At 39.0% G+C, this 22,467-nt stretch overlaps 1 protein-coding gene across 3 annotated transcripts in view; it reads right to left on the reverse strand.

Annotated features, from left to right (window-relative positions):
• mcu (mitochondrial calcium uniporter) overlaps nucleotides 1-22,467 on the reverse strand; it is a 100,020-nt gene that overhangs the window by 43,687 nt on the left and 33,866 nt on the right. For 2 of the 3 annotated variants that reach the window (XR_009064651.1, XM_057848526.1), the window contains exon 2: nucleotides 16,884-16,997. Coding sequence is in view for 2 of the 3 variants with exons in the window: in XM_057848526.1 (XP_057704509.1) it covers nucleotides 16,884-16,997 (114 nt within the window). In the remaining variant the exon portion in view is untranslated. The remainder of the gene's footprint in view (nucleotides 1-16,883; nucleotides 16,998-22,467) is intronic. The other variant, XM_057848527.1, reaches the window with a different exon arrangement.

The raw sequence follows: 22,467 nt of genomic DNA on the forward strand, positions 1-22,467 counted from the left end.
TACCTCTTTCAATCACTTAGCTTATAGACACCCCCACCCCCGTCCCCCTCTTTCACTGGCCAATAGGCCCCCACATGGTGTAAACCGGACATACATCTCGCTGACGATGGCACCAGCATATTAATAATTAGTCTAGATGTTCTATGTATTTCTTGTTGTTGTTTGTGTATGTGTTTTTCTTTTTTCTCTTGTGTTGCTTTTCTTCTGTCCCCCCCTTCCTGTTCGCTGCTTTGTCATAATAAAAAGGTATTTTGAATGATCACAATGGGAGTATATCAGACTCTCAATGTGAAATATTAAAACTGTTCAGACAACCCGGGCACTTAGACTTCCATTCTCTATGTCAAACAGCTGAACAGGACAGGTTAAAAAAAAAAAGTAACTACACCCCTTGCATTTCTGCAGATATTTAAGTATATCTTTTCATGGGACAACACTAAAATAATGACACTTTGACACAATGAAAAGTATTCTGTGTGCAGCTTATATAATAGAGTTAATTTATTTTACCCTCAAAATAGTTTGCTGAAGATATGTCAACAAAGCACATGGATTACTGGAACCATGTCCTATGGTCTGATGAGACGAAGATTAATTTGTTTGGTTCCAATGGTCTCAAGCATGTGTGGCTGCGACCAGGTGAGGAGTAGAGGATAACACAAGATAAGTGTGTCATGCCTACAGTCAGCATGGTGGTGGGAATGTCATGGTCTGGGGCTGCATGAGTGCTGCAGGTGTTGGAGAGTTACATTCCATTGAGGGAAACATGAACTCCAACATGTACCGTGAAATACTGCAGCAGGGCATGATCCCCTCCCTCCAGAAACTAGGTCGCAGGGCAGTGTTCCAGCATGACAATGACCCCAAACACACCTCCAAGATGACCACTGCTTTACTGAAGAGGCTGAGGGTAAATGTGATGCACTGGCCAAGTATGTCTCCAGACTTGAACCCAATAGAATATCTTTGGGGGATCCTCAAGTGGAGGGTGGAGGTGCGCAAAATCTCAAATATCCAGCAGCTCCGCAACGTCATCATGGAGGTGTGGAAGAGCATTCCAGTGGCAACCTGTGAAGATCTGGTCAACTCCATGCCCAGGAGAGTAAAGGCAGTTCCGGATAATAGTGGTGGCCACACAAAATATTGAGTTGACATGTTGTATGTTAATATTGACAAATTTCAATATGGGGTGTACTCACTTTTGTTGCCAGGGAATTAGATGTTAATGGCTATATTTTGAGTTATTTTGAGGGGAAAATAAATTAACTCTATTATATAAGCTGCACACAGACTACTTTTCATTGTGTCCAAGTGTCATTTTGTCAGTGTTGTCCCATGAAAAGATATACTTAAATATATGCAGAAATGTGAGGGGTGTACTCACTTTTGTGATACACTGTATATTAAACTGCCAAAATTACAGTGTATCAAATAATATATGTCGCAACTCCTACAGCAATACAATTTGCTCCGATTGAGATTGGACAGAATCTAAGTTGCTTGCTAGTGGGATGTCAAAAGAATTGCACAAGGTTATCCCTATTTTAAGGCAATCGTCATTGCACATTTCAGACAAGGGTAACCCATAAACATATTTTTCCACATCTCTTTTTCAACTTTTCAAAAGTATTTAAGAAATAACAAACACTGCCATACACTGAACTTACTGTGGCTCTTTGCCAAAATGCAAGCGCTTTGTTTAAAAGGCAAATTGATTTGTATGGCAAGGCAAATTTATTTGTATAGCACAATTCAACACAAGGTAATTGGAAGTGCAAGTGAAAGTACAAATTAAGTGATAGATAAAAAGCACATTAAATCATCAAGACAGTTAAGAGTTAAAGACAAAAACATACAATGGAACAAAAAATAACGAAAAGCAAAAGTCATATGACTAGAAATTTGAACTGCACTATTTAGACAGTTATGAATATGCTGTGGTAAACAGTAGCATTTTTAGCCCTGATTTAAAGAGCATACGACACCAGAAAAAAAGTCTTAAATGGCATTATTATGTGAATTAGAATCATATTTTGAGACGATTCGACCATATACAACAATTTAGCAAAGCGCAGATGACGAGAAATTAGTCTTTTAATCTGCCGGTTAGCCACGCCTACAATTATAGGGCTTTAGCGTCCCCAACAGGTGGATGACGTCAGCGGTAGACTAGGCTCATCGGTTTTACTATTCAGCCCATTGAGGGGGAATTGTTCAGAACGAGGAAAACGAGACGAAGAGAGCTGCAAAATGTCATTGTTTCAGTCTCTCTACTGCCAATATTTTTACAGGATATTCTTTTTATCCAAGTATTTTCCCCAATAGCTATATAAATGGCTTGAGAAGGGCCAGTCAGCCCGTCGAGGGGGAACTATTCACATTGAGGAAAACGCGACGAAGAGAGCGGCAAAATGTCATTGTTTCTGTCTCTTTACTTCAATATTTTTACAGGATATTCTTTTTATCCAAGTATTTTTCCCCAATAGCTATATAAATGGCTTGAGAAGGACCAGTCAGCCCGTCGAGGGGGAACTATTCACAATGAGGAAAACGCGACGAAGAGAGCAGCAAAATGTCATTGTTTCTGTCTCTTTACTTCAATATTTTTACAGGATATTCTTTTTACCCAAGTACTTTCCCCAATTGCTAAATAAATGGCATGGTCATGACAAATAACTTGTGCTAAATGGAATATAAAATAATAAAAATCCATTTATTCAAGACGACATGGCAAAATTACTCCATAATGGTCAAAACAGTCGACTTTACCTTTACTGTCACACCTGTCGAACAATATTTTATGACACCTAAATCGGACATATGTCATTTCCCTTCCCCGGCTTCGGAGAATGTAAACAGACCAGAAGGAGTGACAGCTAGCCGACATGCTAACCCGAACCGAGGGATGTTTCAAAGTCTTCCAAGTGGAAAATCACACATAACTAGCCTGGATTATTTGACATGACGACCCGGTTGTCGAGTTTCTTTGCGGATCGGCAAACCGCCCGGCGGAGAGCAATTTACAGTTCGTTCCCTGGAGGAGGGTGGCTGGAATTGTTGTGTAGCTAACGTGCTAACAGCTAACTGCTAATGAGCGTGAGGATAGCTTTTTACATGCCTATCAATGATCAAACGTAAGTAGTCCTTTATTTAAAGGAATTTTATAGTGTTTACTTTGTAATCACTGTATTCGTATTTGACATAATACAAAACAAGATGTTTACTCACTTCCTTGTAAGTCCAATGGTCCCACAGTAAATATCCACGGTGAATGGGAACCTTTTGAAACTCCAAAAAGGCGCATACGCCTCTCCCGCATACAGAATGATTTTTCTGCAGCCGTTTGGCTGGCGTGATGCAAAAAATAAAAGTATTAATCCGCAAAATCAGCTGAATCCTTCGTCCTCATACACAACAGTACACTGTAGCGTGAAGAGGACGTCTTCTACCGTACACGTCACAGCGCCCTCCTCCTCAATGCGAGACCGAAGCCGGAAGTCACTCATTTTCCTGGCGCGGGATTCAAAAAACTAAATAAATATAGCGATCGCTTCCACACACATCCAAGCGGTCCATATCATTCAGGAGCATAAAATACCGCGTGTATTATGAAATAAACATGCTTTTTCGTGTCACAAGCACTTTAAAGGAGCTAACAGTTTGAGCATACTTCAGACCTTCAGTTAACATGTTCCAGAGGTGAGGAGCATAGTAACTGAATGCTGCTTCACCCTGCTTGGTTCTTGTTCTTGGAACACACAGAAGACCAGTTCCAGACGACCTTAGTGGTCCAAATGCTTAGTAGGGCTCAAACAAATCAAGCACGTATTTTGGTCCAAGGCCATTAAGTGTTTGGTAGACTAGCTGTAGTATTTTATAGTCTATCATTTGACTCACAGGAAGCCAGTGTAACGATTTTTAACCGGTGTAATATGGTTCAGTTCCCTTGTATTTGTAAGGACTCTGGCAGTAGCATTCAGTATTAGCTGATTGATTTTTTTGTTAAAACCTGTAAATATACAATTACAACAGTCCAACCAAATAAAAGTAAATGTGTGGATACATTTTTCCATGACTTGTTTAGACAAAAGCCCTGTATTTCTGGCTATTTTTTTTTAGGTTCTAGAAGTCAGATTTAGTGACGCACTTTAGCTGGTTGTCAAAGTTGAGGTCTTAGTCAATAATTACATCAAGATTTCTGGCTTGATTTGTATCTGTAAGTGACGTTGCGAACAGGAGAGTGCTGATCTTTGACCTTGCCTTTTTTTCCGGCGTATAAATTATCACCTTCGTCTTCCCCGCATTTTAGCCGCAGAAAATTCCGGCACATCCATTCATTGATTTGATAAATACACTTACTCAGAGAGACTAACGGACTGTAATCACGTGAGGACCCTGAAATGTAAAGCTGTGTGTTGTCTATAATCCAGAGTATTATGAGTTAAAAAGATTGTTTTGCATCATAAAAGCCTGGATTTGCTCAAATCACCTTTTCAACAATTTTCCCTAAGGCAGCAAGTCGCGAGCTTTAATTTTGACACAATTTCTATTAGTGTGTCATCATCCAAGAGGCTAAACTGTGCATGATTGACTAGGGGAAAGGTTTGGGCAGGATTTAGTGTACTGTATTAATTGCTCAACTGGAGTTGCACGCAGCTTGTCTTATCTGTAATACTTTGTTTGTAACAGTGTAACAGTGATTTCGTCAACGATGACGATAAGGACAATATTTCGTCAACGACCAATTTTTTCATGCGGATGACGTCACGATGGCGCGCTGAAAACGTGTCTTGGAAGACTAAAACATAAATAGATGGATGCCAGTTGTCATCTGATGGCACGAGAACGAGATGAAAATTCGCCAGTTTCTGTCATAAATTCACAATGTGTGTTATTTTCTTATTGTATGTGTAGTTAGAACGCATTTAGCAGTGTTTGGTCGTGTCACTCATGTGACGTGCTGCGTCTCCCCCGAACTCCCTGTCCAAAACACACGCTTACTGGTGAGTAAGCCTGTGCCCATTCCAGGCTCATTTTGTGAAACGTAAATGTATGTATGTATGTTTCAGGTGCGTCTTGGCAAATTTTGCTTTCTTATCTTGGCCAGATATTTAAAGGTCTGTGCTGAGTGATCATCAGACACTAAACCAACTTGTAGAGTTAGTATAGCATTTGCGTTAGCGTTAACATTTAGCGTGGTGACTCAGTGTCTTTGTAAACTCTTGGAAAACATTTAACATACAGTTTGTAGCATCCAGGTGAGTTCAATTAATTGCAAATAATGTTCCGGTGTCCTACTGAGTGTGTATTATAATCATGAAAATGGTGATGTCCTTGTAAACTCAACAGTTATGTGCTCGTCTGTCATGTTCACTCGAAATTGTTGGAAACCTCTTTTTTATTTATTTGTTCATGGACTAAAATTTTTGAAGTTCATTGACGAAAACATTTTGAGAAATGTCAACTAAAACTAGACGAAATTTGTCTGAGTTCTCGTTGACTAAAATTAGATGAAGACGAACGCATTTTGAAATGACTAAAGTACGACTAAGACTATTAAGTATTTTCGTCCAAAAGACTAAGACGAAAATTAAAATGGCTACCAAAAACAACACTCGTTTGTAAAGAATGCTACAAAATCGTGATATAATACCACCAATAAAAGTACCAATGCCATGTCAATGTGTGGTATATTTTCCTCATTTCTTAGACATGCAAAGTGCTCACATTTTTCCACAATGCTCGGTATTTCACAGCACTGTGGTTGGCCTGAGAGCGTGCTACCCATTCAGTGACCAGCTGCTACCTTGGCCTGAAAGCAAGTGATTTCAGTGAGGAGACATAATTTGAAAGAAGGATGCTTGGTTGAGCTGGTTTACCTGCCAGCAGTAACACCATTTTGTTTCATATATGTTCATATCCTCAACTCGATATGGGAAGACAAAATGATGAATGCATTTAACTCAAAAGATTGAACTTCAGCCAATGCACACAAAGACACCGTTTATAGGTCTTTGAAAATTAAGATATACCGTAATTACAATTAACTGAGATTAGACAATAATTAATTCAAACCCAGCAAAATTGCCTTAATCATCTAATTAAAATCAGGAGGTTTTGTTGTTTTAAATGTAAAAAGATCTGTCCCCATTCACACGAGCAATTTTTATGGTCCACCACTAAAGGAGGGAACATGAGGTTACATTAGAAAATAACAAATATTCTTTTTTCATGATAATTATATAGTGAGGCGTCCACGTGATACTCTAATATTAGTGAAGACATGCTGTGTATGGAAACGCACCAGGAGCAATTCTGTAGGCTGTTCAACCTCTATTTTGTCCCTAATAGCAGCGCTTGAAGACAAACACAATTACAGTTCATATAAAAAAAAAAAAACATTAACATGAATGAAGTCTGTTTCTTCAAGGTGCCAAACCATCTATGGAAACTAGTGGAGCTACATAAAGCTGTTGATGCCCATAACCAGCATCCAAGTCACAGGTCAGCAACCAAGCTCACTGTAATTCATTAGAGAATGGAACAACAGCATATGAAGCTCGATCACTTATAGAAGCTAAGAATCAATAACAACAGTCAGGATTGGGAGGAAAAGTGAACTTGCACGATATACTAATATAGCAAAAGGAAATACTTTAGCAAGGAGATATGAAGACTGGCTTTGTTCTGAGGATTACGGAGAGACTTTCTAAATTTGAGGCCACTGTCATTCAGGGCACATGAAAGGGCAACCATGAATGAGACACTGAACTGAGATTAAAGAAAAGGGACAAATTTAATAATAGTCTTAGTCAAGCTAAGTAGTCAGATCAAGCACTAATCTCTGCTGACTTTATTAGCCGTTTTCCAGTATTATCAAGCCTCCTTGCCTCAAACTTGTGTGGTCTTTGTGCTGTGTTTGTCATCCCTCCCAGAGCTGTCCGAGCTGGAACCAACATGTCAGGCTCGCAGACACACACACACATAGGAGGCAATGAGATACTGCCTGGGACCCTTTTGCTGTCTGAAAATTGGACTGTCTGCCTATTTGACTGCTGCATCCATTCCCTCAGCCCTGCAGGTGGCGAGAATTATAGATTTAGAGATGCTGGCCCACTTTCCTTTGAGTCTTTATAAGTCGAGAAACGGACCTGTATTGCCTGCAAATATTTTATGCGTTATGTAATAAAATAAAAATAAAAATAATGATTGCGACACAATTAAATTAAGGCACAATGAGCTGAATACAGTAACAATACTATTTTACATTGTTTTGCTTTAAAGAAAACAGATTTGTATAGTATGCTACAAGAAGGCTGCTATGCTATGGCTAGTGCTGATAGTCATTAGCCCTGAGCATATCACACACAATGGCAGGACTTATTAAGCAGACTCTGTCCACTTCAAGCTCAGAAGCCAAGGTAAAGTGGATTTAATTTTTTTCTTTTCTGTAAATGAGCCGAACTGTCTATAAAGACGTTTTATACTGTAATTGCTCGATGTAAAGGCCCAATATTAAGACATGGACACCTGCAGCTTCGAGTCAGGTATATAAATATGGATTTCTTCTTTTTTGATTTTGTGAAATTTAGGCAGTGTGGCTAATATTCAGGTGCACTCTATATACAGAGATTACATTGGTTTGCGTTCAGCATGCCAAGAAAGTCCATAATAATTCAAAATTTAAAGATACACACAAGACATTGTGATCTAAAATAACTGAAGTCATCACCATGGTCTATTTAGAAAAGCTGTAAAGTGCAACCAGAGAAATTAAATGCACAAATAGATGTCATTGAACTTAGTTCTTTTATATCATTTGTGGCTTTTAATGAATGTTGCAATTACTCAAAATAAATTTAGACAATAATAAAATAATGCAAAACATCGCACTATGCAAAACTGAACAATCAATTATATACATTAGTCTGAAAGTATATGCTTTGAATTTTTATTCCATTTTGACAGAAATTACTAGGAGCACTAGTCAAGGAATGGATTTAAAATTGCAGTAATGTTTATAATGCACACCTTGAAACCAACACTTGGTTGAAGTTCATTTTAATGACAATATTTCATGTTTAGGAGTAGTTTCTACCATAATAGGCCATTGACTGCATTGGCCTGGCAATATATTCACTCTTTCTTGCAAAAGTCTTCCAATCTCTTAAGCACAGCCTGCTTCACATATCTCCACAAATTTTCGATTGGTCAAAAGGTCTCCGCTGTGACTGGGCAAACTTATAATGTACATTTTTGGAGGGTCATGATACTTAAAGGTGAACTTTCTCTTAAACTTGATTTCTAGTGAATGAATGATTTCCTTTTGGTTTTTGTTATTCAAATTGGGCATTACCATTTCATAGACAGACAATGACTTGTGGGTCAGGCATGGATGCTAGTGCAGTTCAGTGATCCCCAACCACCGGGCCGGGGACTGGTACCGGTCCATGGCGCATTTGCTAACGGGCCGCAGAGAAATAATAAATCATTTATTAACGACTGCAATCTGGCCTGTGCCTCTTAACACATCAAAATGCCTGTCAACTCTACCGACTAATCAGAGTAGAGATTTGTGTACGTCACAATCTAGTGGTTGGCCGCCATTACTGGGGTGTTTACTCAGCCCAGCGACAGTCAATGTAAACAGTAACGTTAGCTGTTGTTGGCTTTGTGCTGCGGGCGGTGACATCTTTGGACAGCTTTTTTACGGGGGAAAGGCCACCAGCTGGCCAGAAGTGGAGCCTACAACCAAGTCCATTCGGCAAAATATGTGGCTAAAAGCTAGCAAGCGAGGCAACAAAACTGAATGCACAGAGGATCATACCTCGTGGATATCAGTATTGCAAAAGCCAAGAAACCTTTCATGTTTGGAGAAGACCTCATATGCCTGCAACCAAGGATATTTGCAGTAAAGAAAAGCAAAAAGCAAAACAAAAAACCTTTATATGTATATGTACATTTTATAACTTTTTTAAGCACCGCAAATGTCATAATTATGATATAAATTAGATATATACATATGTATAGAGATGTATAAAGGAAAACTGATTTGTATATGTATACATACATAATTTTTAACATTTTGAAGCATGAAGTCGAGAGGAATCATTGTATTTGAAAGTAAGCATGTTTTTAAAGTGAATTCATGGGTTGCATTTACCTCCTAATGTATGCTCACTTTGCAAACCACAGCCAGAATATGTCGACAGAACTCAACAAATGTCCACTAAATTACGAAAACAAGAAACACATGTACATGCCACACATGCGCACAGCCTCGCCCACCCCCACACACATACGCACGCACACAAGCAAAATGGTCAATCAATAACATCATTAGACATTGTAATGGCATCTCAGCTTTACAGGCCACTGTAGGCTTTTCTACGTCGTCAAGAGTTAGTGATCTGTGTGACATGATGGAATAATCAATTTCATTAAAAACTCAATGATAAAAAAAATAAATAACTGGTAGAGCAGTATGGTCAAGGAGCTGTTTGGGCCTTACACTAAGATTTATTGAGGACATTTACGTATATATTTTGTTTTGCTAGCTGACAAATGCTATTTGAAATGTAATAACACATTTAATGACTCTTCCGCTTCAACAATAGAACACCTTTTACTACCTAACATATTCTTTAGTTGCGGTAATCAAAGTTGAACTATGATGTGTGACTATGTTGAATTATGAAACTACAACTAGAAAAAAACTAATTAGAGCATAACCGCCAAAATTATGATAAAACACTTTTGTGTCGTGTATTTGTACTTCCCTGCCAACGATGACAATTAAAGAAAATTGAATTCTAGTTCATACCCCAGGAATGTTTGGTGTAGATTTGTAAAAATGAACCTTCAGAACAAATAAGAAAGTCCCATCAATCTTTTTATTTTCCCTCAAGATTTGTGGTTCCACTTTATATCGACAGGAACAATGGGTGAACTGATGCTTAAACAAGAAACCTTTCAGTTCCAACAAAGCAAGCAAAACTTAATTTTCATCCATGTTGAAAGGTGCTCGATAGGTATTAAATATCATAGCCTCAAATGACAAAAGAACACATAAAACTTACTTATCAGCAGACCAAAATGTTCACCTTCTGTATTTACAGTTTAAAGCTAGCCAAAACTAATGTCAATCATAGACATGTCAACACAGAAACTTGATGCAATAGAGGAAAAGTAGAAATACACACAATAAACATGAAAATAACATGGGAGACAAGGTTACTTGAGTTGATATGTTTGAATAATGGAGTATCTACCTAAAACAAATTCATTTTCTGAGTATCTTCATAACCCACATGCTTTGCAGACAAAATTCATCAGCCGTTGGCCAAGCAATTAATTGCCTTACTCCTGCACACAAGGAGGAACCCTAAAAGCTTGTGCATTTCCACAAAATAATAGTACTTATCTCCCATAGAAAAGGGTAGAAACTAATTCCAAAGCGAGTGGAAAACATTCCAAGCACACCTTGTTCAAGAGCTTTATGAGCAGACTTGCCCTCACCCGACCCCTGCAACACATTTTATAACATACTGTATATTGTATCGACTGATGAAACTAAGACAAAATGACAACAAGCATCGTAGTTTAGCGGTGGAATCAAAAACACACTTTAATTGCAATCCACATAAGGAATGAGTCACAAATGTGTACTTTCAAATCAAGGTTTCCTATACGGATCTACCGTCATTTTCAGACTATAAGCCGCGCCTGACTATAAGCCGCCACCCACCAAATTGAACATGAAAACGGCATTTGTTCATAGATAAGCCGCACCGGAATATAAGGACTATAATGTATAATGGGATATTTACACCAAGATATATTAACTGGTAAAAAGCTTTATTTGACGGTGGCGTTGACAGTCATAATTATGACATGACACTGTCGTGAGTAGCGCTGCAACGATTACTCGAATACTTTGCGTAACTCGATTTTAACAAGTGATTGAGGAATTTTCTCCACGAGGAATCGTTTAATTTTGCCAGCTCCAAGCATGACGTTTTGCCCAGACGACTTTTAATGCAGCAAAACGCGCTCACGTCACGTGCGTACGGGAAGAAGAGAGAGGCAGCGGATACATTTGATTTCAACCACGCATGAATTTAGAGGTAATGACATAGAAGCCGATTAAAGCGAAGAGAAAGCACCAAGAAAAAGCAGAAATTGTCAAAAGTGTGGGAGCATTTCAAGCTGGAGAACAAGGCGAACACTGTTTCATGTATTCACTGTAAGACAGTGCTTGCATAACACTACCCGCAGACCCGCTGAAGTTCCGCACCCCCGGCTTGACCCCGCGACCGATGATCGCCCCCGAAACCCGGGCCGCACGCCACTGTGTGACCTGCCCGCCTAGCCCCCGCTCCGCCGAAGGCACCCTGTTTGCTCCGAGAGCGAAGGAGCGATACTCGGGACAAGGTAATTTAAAGTTATGGTAGCGCTAATAAAGGAGATTAACCTTACTGTAATTTACTAACGTAATCCGGAGGGCTAGGTTTCTATTAATTATGACTAATGTCGATGCGTGGCTAACGTGTCTTTCATACAGACTTTTTTTTAATTTGTGAAAACACAGCGCTGTAGAGTGATGAAGGTGTAAAACAAAAACATTATAAAGCTAACTGTCAATTTTAGCTTGGTAGTCAATGATGGATAAAACACCAAGTACCACTGGTGCCTAATGTGCTCCAATACAGCAGCTATCATACATTTATTATGGACACTGCAAAAACTCAAAATCCTATAATGACTTATAATTTAGATTTGAGCTTAAAACATAATTAGAACTTAAAAATAACTTCACACAAATGGAAATTCGATTGAAACACGTGGGGAAAAACAACTAACTTTTAAATGATGTGGGCTATCAAGCGTAATGACATTTTTAGGTAAGAAATCAGATTTTTTGTTTTTTTTCGTTAAGTTTTTTTAATGAAAGCAGTTAATTTCTTGAAGGGGGGGGTTCTAGTCACATGTGAGAGGCAATTGTTGACTGTTTTCAACTATGTACATCTAAAATAAATACACTGATTGTCTAAAAATGGTTCAATATTAGGTGAAATGTCTTGTTTTCTTATGTATATTTGGAGTTTCTCTTTAAGAAAAAAAATGTTTTATCTGATTACTCGATTAATCAATGGAATTTTCAGTAGAATACTCGATTACTAAAATATTCGAATGTTGCAGCCCTTGTCATGAGCATTCATGAATGCTTATGACAGATGTCATTGAGTGTCATCCGGCAAATTATCTCACATTTGAATTGATATAAAACATCCGAGCGGAATTAGTGACCAAATTTGCCCATCACAGTCTTATGTCATAATTATGACGATCTTATGACAGTCTTATGACGCCACTGTCAAATAAAGTGTTACCTTTTAACCCAAATAAATCAGCAAATAAGCCGCACTGAACTATAAACCGCATATCCAAAATGAGGAAAAAAGTAGTGGCTTATAGTCCGAAAATTACGGTAAGCAATTTTGGGTAGTTTCATTTCCTTCAATGCGACAACAAAATGCTAACAGGTCACATCTGTCTACGTTCATTTTTGAAAATTGATTGAACAACTGACAGTGGGATTCTCATGGGAAGCTGCAGTGAAATTGATGCATGCCAAGCAGCAACACATGGATGGATCGGGAGGCTCTGTCTTTGCCGAGGGGAAGATAAGTGCCGATGCTGCAGTAATGAAGTGATGGAGAAAGATCATGATGGAATGGGAAAAAGAAACATGAAAAAATAAAAAGGTGAAAACAATACATGCAGCTGCTGTATGAGGCCTAGCTAGAACTGATGACAGCAAGGTGAACTGACCTTCATTCAGGATGATGTATGATATTTCAGCTTTGCTGATTCCTTCACCTTCCACCAACAAGATCTGGTAAGGCAAATATGTACTCCCAAATGAACCTTTTTCTCATCTCTGACCAAGCAGCTATCCCTCTGGATGCTATTTATCAGGGCACTCATGTCTTCTTGTGTGTTTATATTCAGACAACAGTGTAAAACAGTAATTGTCCTCACCGACCTCTAAAAACAACAGAAAATTCTGTGATCTGCATGCCAGGCAAAAAGCTGGCAATTTCACGAAACACTGCATGCACAACAATTTATTGTCTTTCTGGGTTTCATCCAAATGTCTTTTAAAACAATTTGTTAGTGTATGTACTTTTTGATTAATTGCTCATTGAGAAGTTGATAAGCTGGATCGGATCCTAAAGAAATTACATTTAAATGCTAGCACGACTTGCTACTAGTGGGAAAAGCTGTCTATTTCATTTCAAATAGTTGGTGGCATCAAAAATTGATGTCAACTAAGGCCTACATTTATGAGAATATACAGTGCCAATAAAAGTATGTTCCCACATCATAGTTTCCCCTTAATACTTAAGACATTCAAACATACTGTATGTTATTAATTATTCAACGCTAATTCAAGTAAACAAATGCAATTTCTAAAACGTGATGTTACAAATTAGTGGGGGTGGTTGGAATCAACACTGCCTTGCCGAGTGTGAAATAGGTATTCTTTCGGCCTACTTCATTTTGTTAGAGATTCTAGATAAGTTGTTTCCTGATTGAACAGGTCTAAAGGTAATCCGTCATGGGTGAGGTCAGTGAACTGAAAATATATTTAACTTTAAAAGAAAGAAAAAAGATAATTCAATTCAAATAACTTTATTTTATTTTTTTTCTTAAATAACAAAAACAACTTCATCTAAATAATTAATGATCTTAAAATGATAAAATTACCCTCTAAAAAATATTGAGGCAGGGGGCAAGTATTATTTCCACAACATTGTATGTTTATGGTCACTTATTGTAAAACACCAGTTAAAACAATAAGAGTGCCTTTTTCCTCAAAGGTGATGTCCAAACATATGACCAAAACAACATCTTTTTAACCAGTATTGTATTGTTTAAAAGGCTGCTCAGAGATTTTGCTTTCCAAAGCAGTAGACCACAAAAAAGATTTTAAAAAAGTCTGACCACCCATACAGTAAGTGCAACACAATCAAATGTAAACACAGGCTGATGGTAGCCTGCACTCATTTTTCATTGTATTCCCAACCCAATCCCTCCCCACCTTCTCCATTTCATAGCCCAATGACACAAAATAAACGTGCACCAACACAAACAAAAGCACATTACACATTTGCTCACTGCCCCTGAGCAAACATACGGGTGCTCCCACACACACGCACACATGCATGAAAAAGCACACACACAGACAATAAGAGCTGCCTGGTTAACACACAATCCAGATCAAAACAGTGAGCACTAAGGAACAAAAAACCTGTTCTCATTAAAGTTTCATGTAATACAAACTGTAGTGTGGACAAAAGACTTATCGGGGGCTTTCTTGACCTTGAGTTTTAAGAACATCGTGTGTCTGCATCACTGGATATGAGCAATGGAGACCAGATGTAAAGAGTTGTGATCTTAACAGGCAAGTCGAGATAAAAGACAAAGTGGCAGTGTAAAAGCTGGAAAACAGATATAACAGAATACCAATAGTGTTGATAAAAATAAATAGGAAATAAAGCAATTCAGAAGCAGCATTGGAGTCAAGGCCGTTAAAAACTGTTTAGATGACATCAGAAATAGCCATGCTCATAGTGGAACATAAGACTCATAATTGTTGTGTTTAAATTTCCCTCATTCTTGTTTAATACAACTAATTAAGGGGGTACAACACTGTTCTATAAAACTACAAATGTCATCACACAAATTTTTCATCAAACTACAATTCAATTTCATTACAGCACAGATTAGCTGTAATATTGCTTCTGAAAATATACGCAATTAAATATCTGGCCACCAATGTTAGTGTAGTAGTTAATGAAGGTTGCCCGTGATAAATGTCTCCTCAGTCCCCTTTGCAACCCATCGTGCAACTGACTAGAGACTAGTCCAGTATGTAGACCACCTCTCGCCAAGTGAGCTAAATAAGCTGAAGCTACTACAATAATCCTTAAAATCAGTATGATAAATTGATGCTTGTTTGTGCAGTTTTTCTTTCACCAATATCTTACAGAATAACGATTAAAGGAGCGATGAAACACTGAAAAAGTCTGAATTTTACAGTGACCATGACACTTGTGATTGTCTTATGCCCATTAAATAAACAAAAGAAACAATATTCTTTGCTTGACATATGTTACCAAAGCGAAAATGAAACGCTGAGCACGACTTACAAGTAGGCTTCAATATCTATTAGGTGCGATAAGTAATCCAAGGAAAGACTCAGCAGTCGCTTGGCTCCATATGTTTTGGGGTCAAACAGTGCATACACATTCTTATTCATACAGTATTGCGCCACCTGTACTACATTGGTGAAAATATTAGGGATGTCCCGATCTGATGACATGATCAACAATCGGGCCGATTGCGCCATTTTTCAGAAGATTGGAATCAGGTGAAAACAGTTGAGTCCTTAATTTAAAAATGTTATTTATTTTTCTACTTCATGCTCGTACAGCCTCTCGCTCTGACTCCTGCTGCTTTTCTTGATCAGCAGTGCACTGGGGTTTGCTAGTTAAAATTAACTATGACAGGTTTGTAGCTTTGATCTTCCCAGAAAAGCTTGGTGGGTCTACGATCAAAGGCGCAGATGTGTCAATTATCGTTTAGCCTGTTACACACTAGGTAGTGTGCTGTGGCAACTCAATGTGTAACCCCGGTAATGCAGCAGACACGTCAACGTCGCGTCAACGATGCCCCCACGACAATGCAGTGAAACGCGGCCAATATAGCCAATCAGCCAATGCACACCAGTCGCAGTGCAGCCGCGTGATAGACGCGTCCCAGAAGAGGCTCAACGCGTCGCACGCGAAAAGAACGGCAAAGTTTATTACTTGAAGCGAGATGCGGCCCTCCTGCTTCAATACTTCTAGGTAGGATCGGGCAGACTGGAAGTCACTCGTGTAAAAATACGGTGGATCCGGTCGATTTTCAAAGTAATATGCAATCGTAATCGTAACCCTTACTTTTCGAGTCCATCAGATCTCTTGAGGCTGTGGGTAGAATGGGTCACAGTTTACTTGTTGATGACAAGCATTTTTCGACATTATTCATATTTAAAAATAATTCACATTATGAAGACGACACGGTGGGACAGTTACATGTTTAAAATTGTTCAATAAAACACTTACTTTCAGTATCGGATCGGGACACGATATCGTCAGGTTCTCAAAATGGTGACTCTTGACTCGGGTGCAAAAATATGCGATCGGGACATCTCTAGAATATATTCTTCACTAAGTTGTTGTAGCTATCCCAGCAATTATGCTAGTTTTGTATTGGTCACTCTCACATTTCGGTAAATACCATGTGGCTCCAAACATGTTTCCAGATTAGTAATAATGTCCATTGCACTCCTGAATTGCACCAGCGTTCACTCATGTCAAACCCATCTCAAGATTTTCTTCTTGTAAATCTGGCTACACATGACTAACTGCACAGACTGCTTCAAATCTTCAACACCACAGAGCAGCACAATGACACCCCGGTGGAGTGCTTTGCTTTGAACACATTGAATATATTTCAACAGATTTCAACTGTTAATGAGCTTAATCAAAGAGCTGCGGTGCTAAGAAGGACTTGCATACTAATGATTTATAAACCGAAGATTATAGAAAACAACTAATAATTAGTAGTCAAGATAGACACATTTTGAAAAATGGTGTTTTGGTTGTATTTGTTGTCTATCAGTGAAGACACTGATAAGCCTTTTTGCACCTGCCAAAAAAGTTGTGACAGCCTTAAATGCCTCATACGGGGATTTGTAATGTCAGTAACGTGTGAACTCTGGTATTATCAATTCTGGACATTGAAACCCATATGCAAAGAAGGACACTAACCTGTGGAGACAGGGCAGTGGGAGGCTGAGTGAAGAGTGTGGAGTGAGTTGCTGGCCGGAGGCCATGTGCTCTCCTGACAGTCTGGCGAGTGAATGGCGTGGACAGTACCTCCTGCTTAAGAGAAAACAAGTAAAACGAAGAAATAAGTTGGGGAGCATTATCATCTCAAATGGAAATAAATTGACTGTGATATCGTACAGTAAAGCACCAGCAGGGTTTACAGTAGTTTCCTAAAAGAGGATTAAAATAATGAAGCGTGAAAGTGGATGCTGTTTTGCTACCGTTTCTCATCACAGAGTACAGCATTTAATGTTTGATGCAATTTAAATACACCATGTGGTTGCAAATGTCTGTGCAAGATGTTATCAAATACAACCAGTGCACGCATGCGTGTGTGTGTGTGTTCTTATTTCAGCACTGACAGTCAAATTAAGCCAGTGATTTCATGGAATACCATTACTTACTAATCTGAAAGGCATACCAATATTATTAACGCTGGAAATATAGAGTTATCATGGCAATGGCAGATTTCTTTATTACTAGGTAATGCACCATTGAAATTGTTTCAACAATATATCAAAGATGGGTTCATGGGTTTTGTGGCATACTTATTTCTGCATTTTAGGTCTAAAACAGGTCACAAAAGATTGCATTTAATGCAAGTCACCCGATTCCATTACTAAGTGTAATAATAAACCAGAGCTACTGTTGGTGCAGATCATGTCCTTTTTGTGACAACATTCAGCTTCCGTAAAGTAATGTTACATAACTTTTAAACGAAGAACATTGCAGCATTCTTACTAAAGACTAAAGAGCAGCTAGCCACAGAGCAAAATGTCAATGTGCTTTTATTGCTAGGAAGTCCTTCACATCTTCAACAGCTCAATAACAATGATGCTGGAACACTGGATAGAATTGATGAATGTGTGTCTTGTCAGTGACTGGAAGCAAGGACTATGACGTAAGTGGTTAAGGAAAGCATTTATTTATTTATTATTACCGGTAAATCATAATTATGTTAGCAGGTTTGGAAACTAAACTACAAACAGAGTAGGTAATCCAATGCCAGACAACACTCCCAGTTTCACCGGACATTGTACTAAAGCTCACCATTAAGATAAGCAGTGAACCTTGGTACTATGATCGAGTGTTGCTGCAGGATTATTGCTTCTCGCTTATCTATTTTAGGTCAGGCATACTAAATCAACCCTCTCTTGGGGCGTGCCTTCAAGACTCCAGTGACCACGAAAAAGTGTCTGAGAACAAGTCACATTAGTCTCCTTAGTGTTTTCAAGTGTACTATTAACACAATAATGTGCTTACTATATATACTGTATTTCAACAGTTCAGTGAAGTATAATCAAAGTGTATTTTTTATTTTTAAATGTCTAAAAGTTAACAATCAAAACAACATCAGTCATAGCATTACCAGTAAAAACATCACCTATAGGTGATAGGTGAATAGGTGGTCAAGGTGCTCACATTTATAATTATGATGACATTTTTCATTTTATAGGATGTTCTTTGAGACCAGGAACTTTGCTTTACAGAGTGTAAGCAAGCAATAAAAGACTCACTGGGAGATTGAAAAATTTAGCATCCTCTCAGACATTTAAATGTGACTGCTTTCTTCAGCAGAGCAGTATATAATACATGAAGTGTGGAGCATATCAACTGTGACCTATCTGCACCATCAGGCCTGTGGGCCATGGAGGGGAGGCCCAATCTATTTCTGGAGATTTGATTGTCAGAAAAGACAGCAGCTGTTCTCTCTAGATACCTGCTGTACAACAAACCAAGTAGAATCATACTGCAATCTATACACGCACAAAACACGTCTGAGTCCCTGACATGAAAGAACCAGCAAAAGACACAATAAAACTTGTTTTTTCATGGTAGAACACAACACACACAGTTTCCTTTTTTTCTTCCTGAAGTGGAAAGTCAAATTGAAAGGTTCAAGGATTGGACAATGGCTTGAATCTTCAGCTCGTCAGTTTTCCTGTCCCCAGACTGAAGTTTAGAATGAGACCAGTCTGAGCTAAAGTGCCTGGATATTGTCAACTATTCGAATCTATAAAGACATTTGCGAATGTATTTTTCCCCAAAATCTCAATCAGTTCCACATTGTATGCTACGCTTCACCATCTGTTAATGTGAATTCGCTGATATCTGAGCCACTGAGTTCTGAGTTCACAGTATCTGGATGCCAGTATAGCATTATGTTATCTTTTTATTGGTGATCAGTATAATAAGTCCTTAAAATATTTTTAAAACATGTTGACTGTGTGGAACAGGTTGTTGATTAAACCTGTCTTTTATCAACACAAAATCGAGTGCACTACTCAGCTACAACAAACACAGGTTTTAAGTAGAGATTCACCAAAAATTTTGTGGCCAAAATGTGACTAAAAATGTGGTTTCGGTCCGAAATCACCAAAATTACAGTACCAAAACTTAAAGTTGCTTTGGTGCAAGCAAAAGTATGTCAAATCTCTACTATGTAGCTTACAAAAAAGAAAAACTTTAAAAATCTATTTACTTGTGTGTCCAAAACTTGTTTTTGAGAAACGTCCAATTTGACCTACTTTTAAGGTGTCAAAAATGCCCTCTTGCTCAATTTTTCCCTTCCAAAAAATAGAGATTTTAAGCTTTACAATGATATACCACACATGCATGCTGGACAATTTTGAAATTTAGCCAAATTGGGAGTCTCAGAATGGAAATTTGAGCCACCTGAGTGTTCTCCGCCACATGGCAAGTCAACCTAGTCTTCTGTGGTTTCAATTGGATTTCCACTTCTCTCAAATGTGCACCGGCAAATCACAGCACTCAAGGCGGGACATTGTGATGCTTCAAGACGGGCAGCGACGACGAATATTTTTTACACTTCTGGGAGTTCAGGAAAGTTTGGGGCCTTCTCGTCATTTTTCCCATATATCCGACAAACAGAATTCTGTAGGGGAATCAATGGCATATTTTTCAGCATCTTGCCAATGTTTGTAAAACGTAGTCTCATTTCAAGCGCGATAGAAAAGAACACCAAAACAGACAAACAACTACTGTACATGAAAAAGCATGTACTTCTAGTTTCTACCCACAAAAACAGCATTTATCATTCATTTGCGCTCATTGAGTTCGACTGCATACTATGAATGTTTATGAACAACAAATTGACTACAACCGACCTACATCCATGCTTCTGTGATGGGTTCTTTCAGATTCAGTCTGTGCTTGTTAGCCTCACCTCTAGCATCGAATCTGAAATCTAGCCCAACCCACAGACGACCCTACTGATATACATATACTTTTGTTGCCGCTAGTTCAGTTGGTCCGTTCAGACCAACCAGTGCATTTGCTAAGGGTGGGAACCTCACAATACGATACAATTTGCGATACAAAGTTCACGATAACAATGACCTCACGATATGGCGATACAACGATTATCAATGCATTGGTCAGAAAATCATTCTAGAAAACAACTAATAAACACAAAAACAAGCCATCTTCATCCATCTGCTATAAGTTCTATAAGTGCTATCAGTAGTAGACGTACAATCCATTTGAACTGGGAGGGTGGCAGCGAATGAACTCCCCCCCCCCCCCCCCCCCACTTCTATGGCCGTTAGTGGCAGTCTATGCCAGGCAACGAGGTAATTTGGGGCCATTTCAGGTCCACCTGTTTATTTTCATTCACTTTTTATGGATTTTAGGGAATTTCAGGGTCAATTCCAGTTGAATTTGGGGCATTTTATGGCTCACTTGCTGTTGATTTGGCAGTGGATCAAATCAAACTGAATTGATCTATCAATGCCCTACAATGAACAGAAAGTGACCTGTAAATGCCCCGAAAATCGGAAAGAGTGACTGTGAATGCTCTGGTTTAAAACGAACGAACGTTCATTCACCCTTCCAGGTGTTAATGGATTGGGTGTCGAGCACTGTCAATGGCAGCAATTGAGTTAACTGAGACACTATATAACTTGTTGGTTCCTTTATTACATTTTTTTAAACATTGATACCTTTGTAAAACGATATCTCGATTCTTGGCATGAGCATATCGATAACCTAGTATTTGCAGCAATATCCAGAATGCAAGTAGGCAGCTCATTCTGATTGTCATCAACTTCTGTCTTCTTCTATAAACCCATTAAATGTTCTTAATCGGTGAGTTTTTTAACCTTGAGAATCCATTGAAAAGTGCATGTTTGTGGAAACGTGTCACAGAACGCGTTTTCTGACTTTGCCCTCAATATCCCACAATGCACTGCTCATGAAGCCTAGACTAATCAGAGGCTGTTATCTTGGTAGCAATAATACTAATGTTTTTATTAGGGAAGATTTGTATGCCTTAGCTTAGTATGCGTAATTGTAGCTCAAAATGACGTAGAATTTTTAAAACGGGTATGACATTAGCAAAAGGGAATCTTTATCATCATACTGATAACTAAGTTTGTGATTGCAGGTAGTCTCTGGGTTGCATTGTACCCAACTTACTAGCAGTGCAACGGTTCGCGGTTCAAAACCGAACCGAACGGTTCGCCCTGTTCGGTTCAATACGCCTTTATGAACCGCGCCTTTTTGGTTTTGCAATTACAGTAATTTATTCCGAACGCTTGTGGAATGACTTGGTCAAACTCCGTGTGCCTGTGTGTGACGTGAAGCGCAGCTGTGGAGAAATTCCCGCTCCACGAGTAAAATGTCCAATCGCTGTCAAGCACCTGTGTAATAGGAGCCGAGTAACGCCCTCTCTCGCTTACGAGCGAGGTGAAAGTGAAACAAGAAAGAAAACAAAAAAAGTTATGGCGAGCGGAGGAGTCGACAGACCGAATTTTGAGGAAGCACCGGCTTCTTTCAAATCTGCGGTGTGGCAACATTTCGGTTTCCCCGTGGACTACAATGCAGACGGAGAGAAAATATTGAAAAAAACATAAAACAATTTGCAAGCATTGCTCAGCGCTTGTTCCCTATGCTAACGGCAAGACTTCTAACAGCACTTCAGCCGGCATCACCCACAGACATCGTTTTCTCAGAGCAGGAAAACCCCGAAGATGACACCAGTAACAACACACGGGTCAATAGAAGAGGCGTTCCAAAAGCCTTACAATACCAGGTCAGAAAAACACAAGAAACAACCCACGCAGTGGGGATTTGCATTGCAAAAGACATGCAACCATATTCCGTGGTTGAAGATGCGGGCTTCGTTAATTTAATTGCAACGCTTGACCCGCGTTATATTGTTCCCTCGCGGACATATTTCGCCCACAACATAATCCCCGACATTTAAGAAATGGCACGCAAAGCCATTGAAGATGATTTCACGAAAGCACATAGTTTCGCCCTGACCGCTGATAGTTGAACGTCCCGTGCTACAGAGTGCTACTACCTAACTGTGACGGTCCACTATAATTCATACCTGTCAAGTTGTACGGTCTCGTCGTAATTTGTACACGTGAGCACTGGTTTTTAAATGTGTACGCCGTCCGTTACGTTCAAAATCTGCACGTTTTTCGTGCATTGCGTTTTTGTTTTTTTTCATCCGTTCGGATTTGGTCACCGTTTCTGCAGGGAGCCAATGTTCGTT

Source organism: Corythoichthys intestinalis, chromosome 10 (genome assembly GCF_030265065.1).
Source record: "Corythoichthys intestinalis isolate RoL2023-P3 chromosome 10, ASM3026506v1, whole genome shotgun sequence".
Classification (NCBI taxonomy): Eukaryota; Metazoa; Chordata; class Actinopteri; order Syngnathiformes; family Syngnathidae; genus Corythoichthys; species Corythoichthys intestinalis.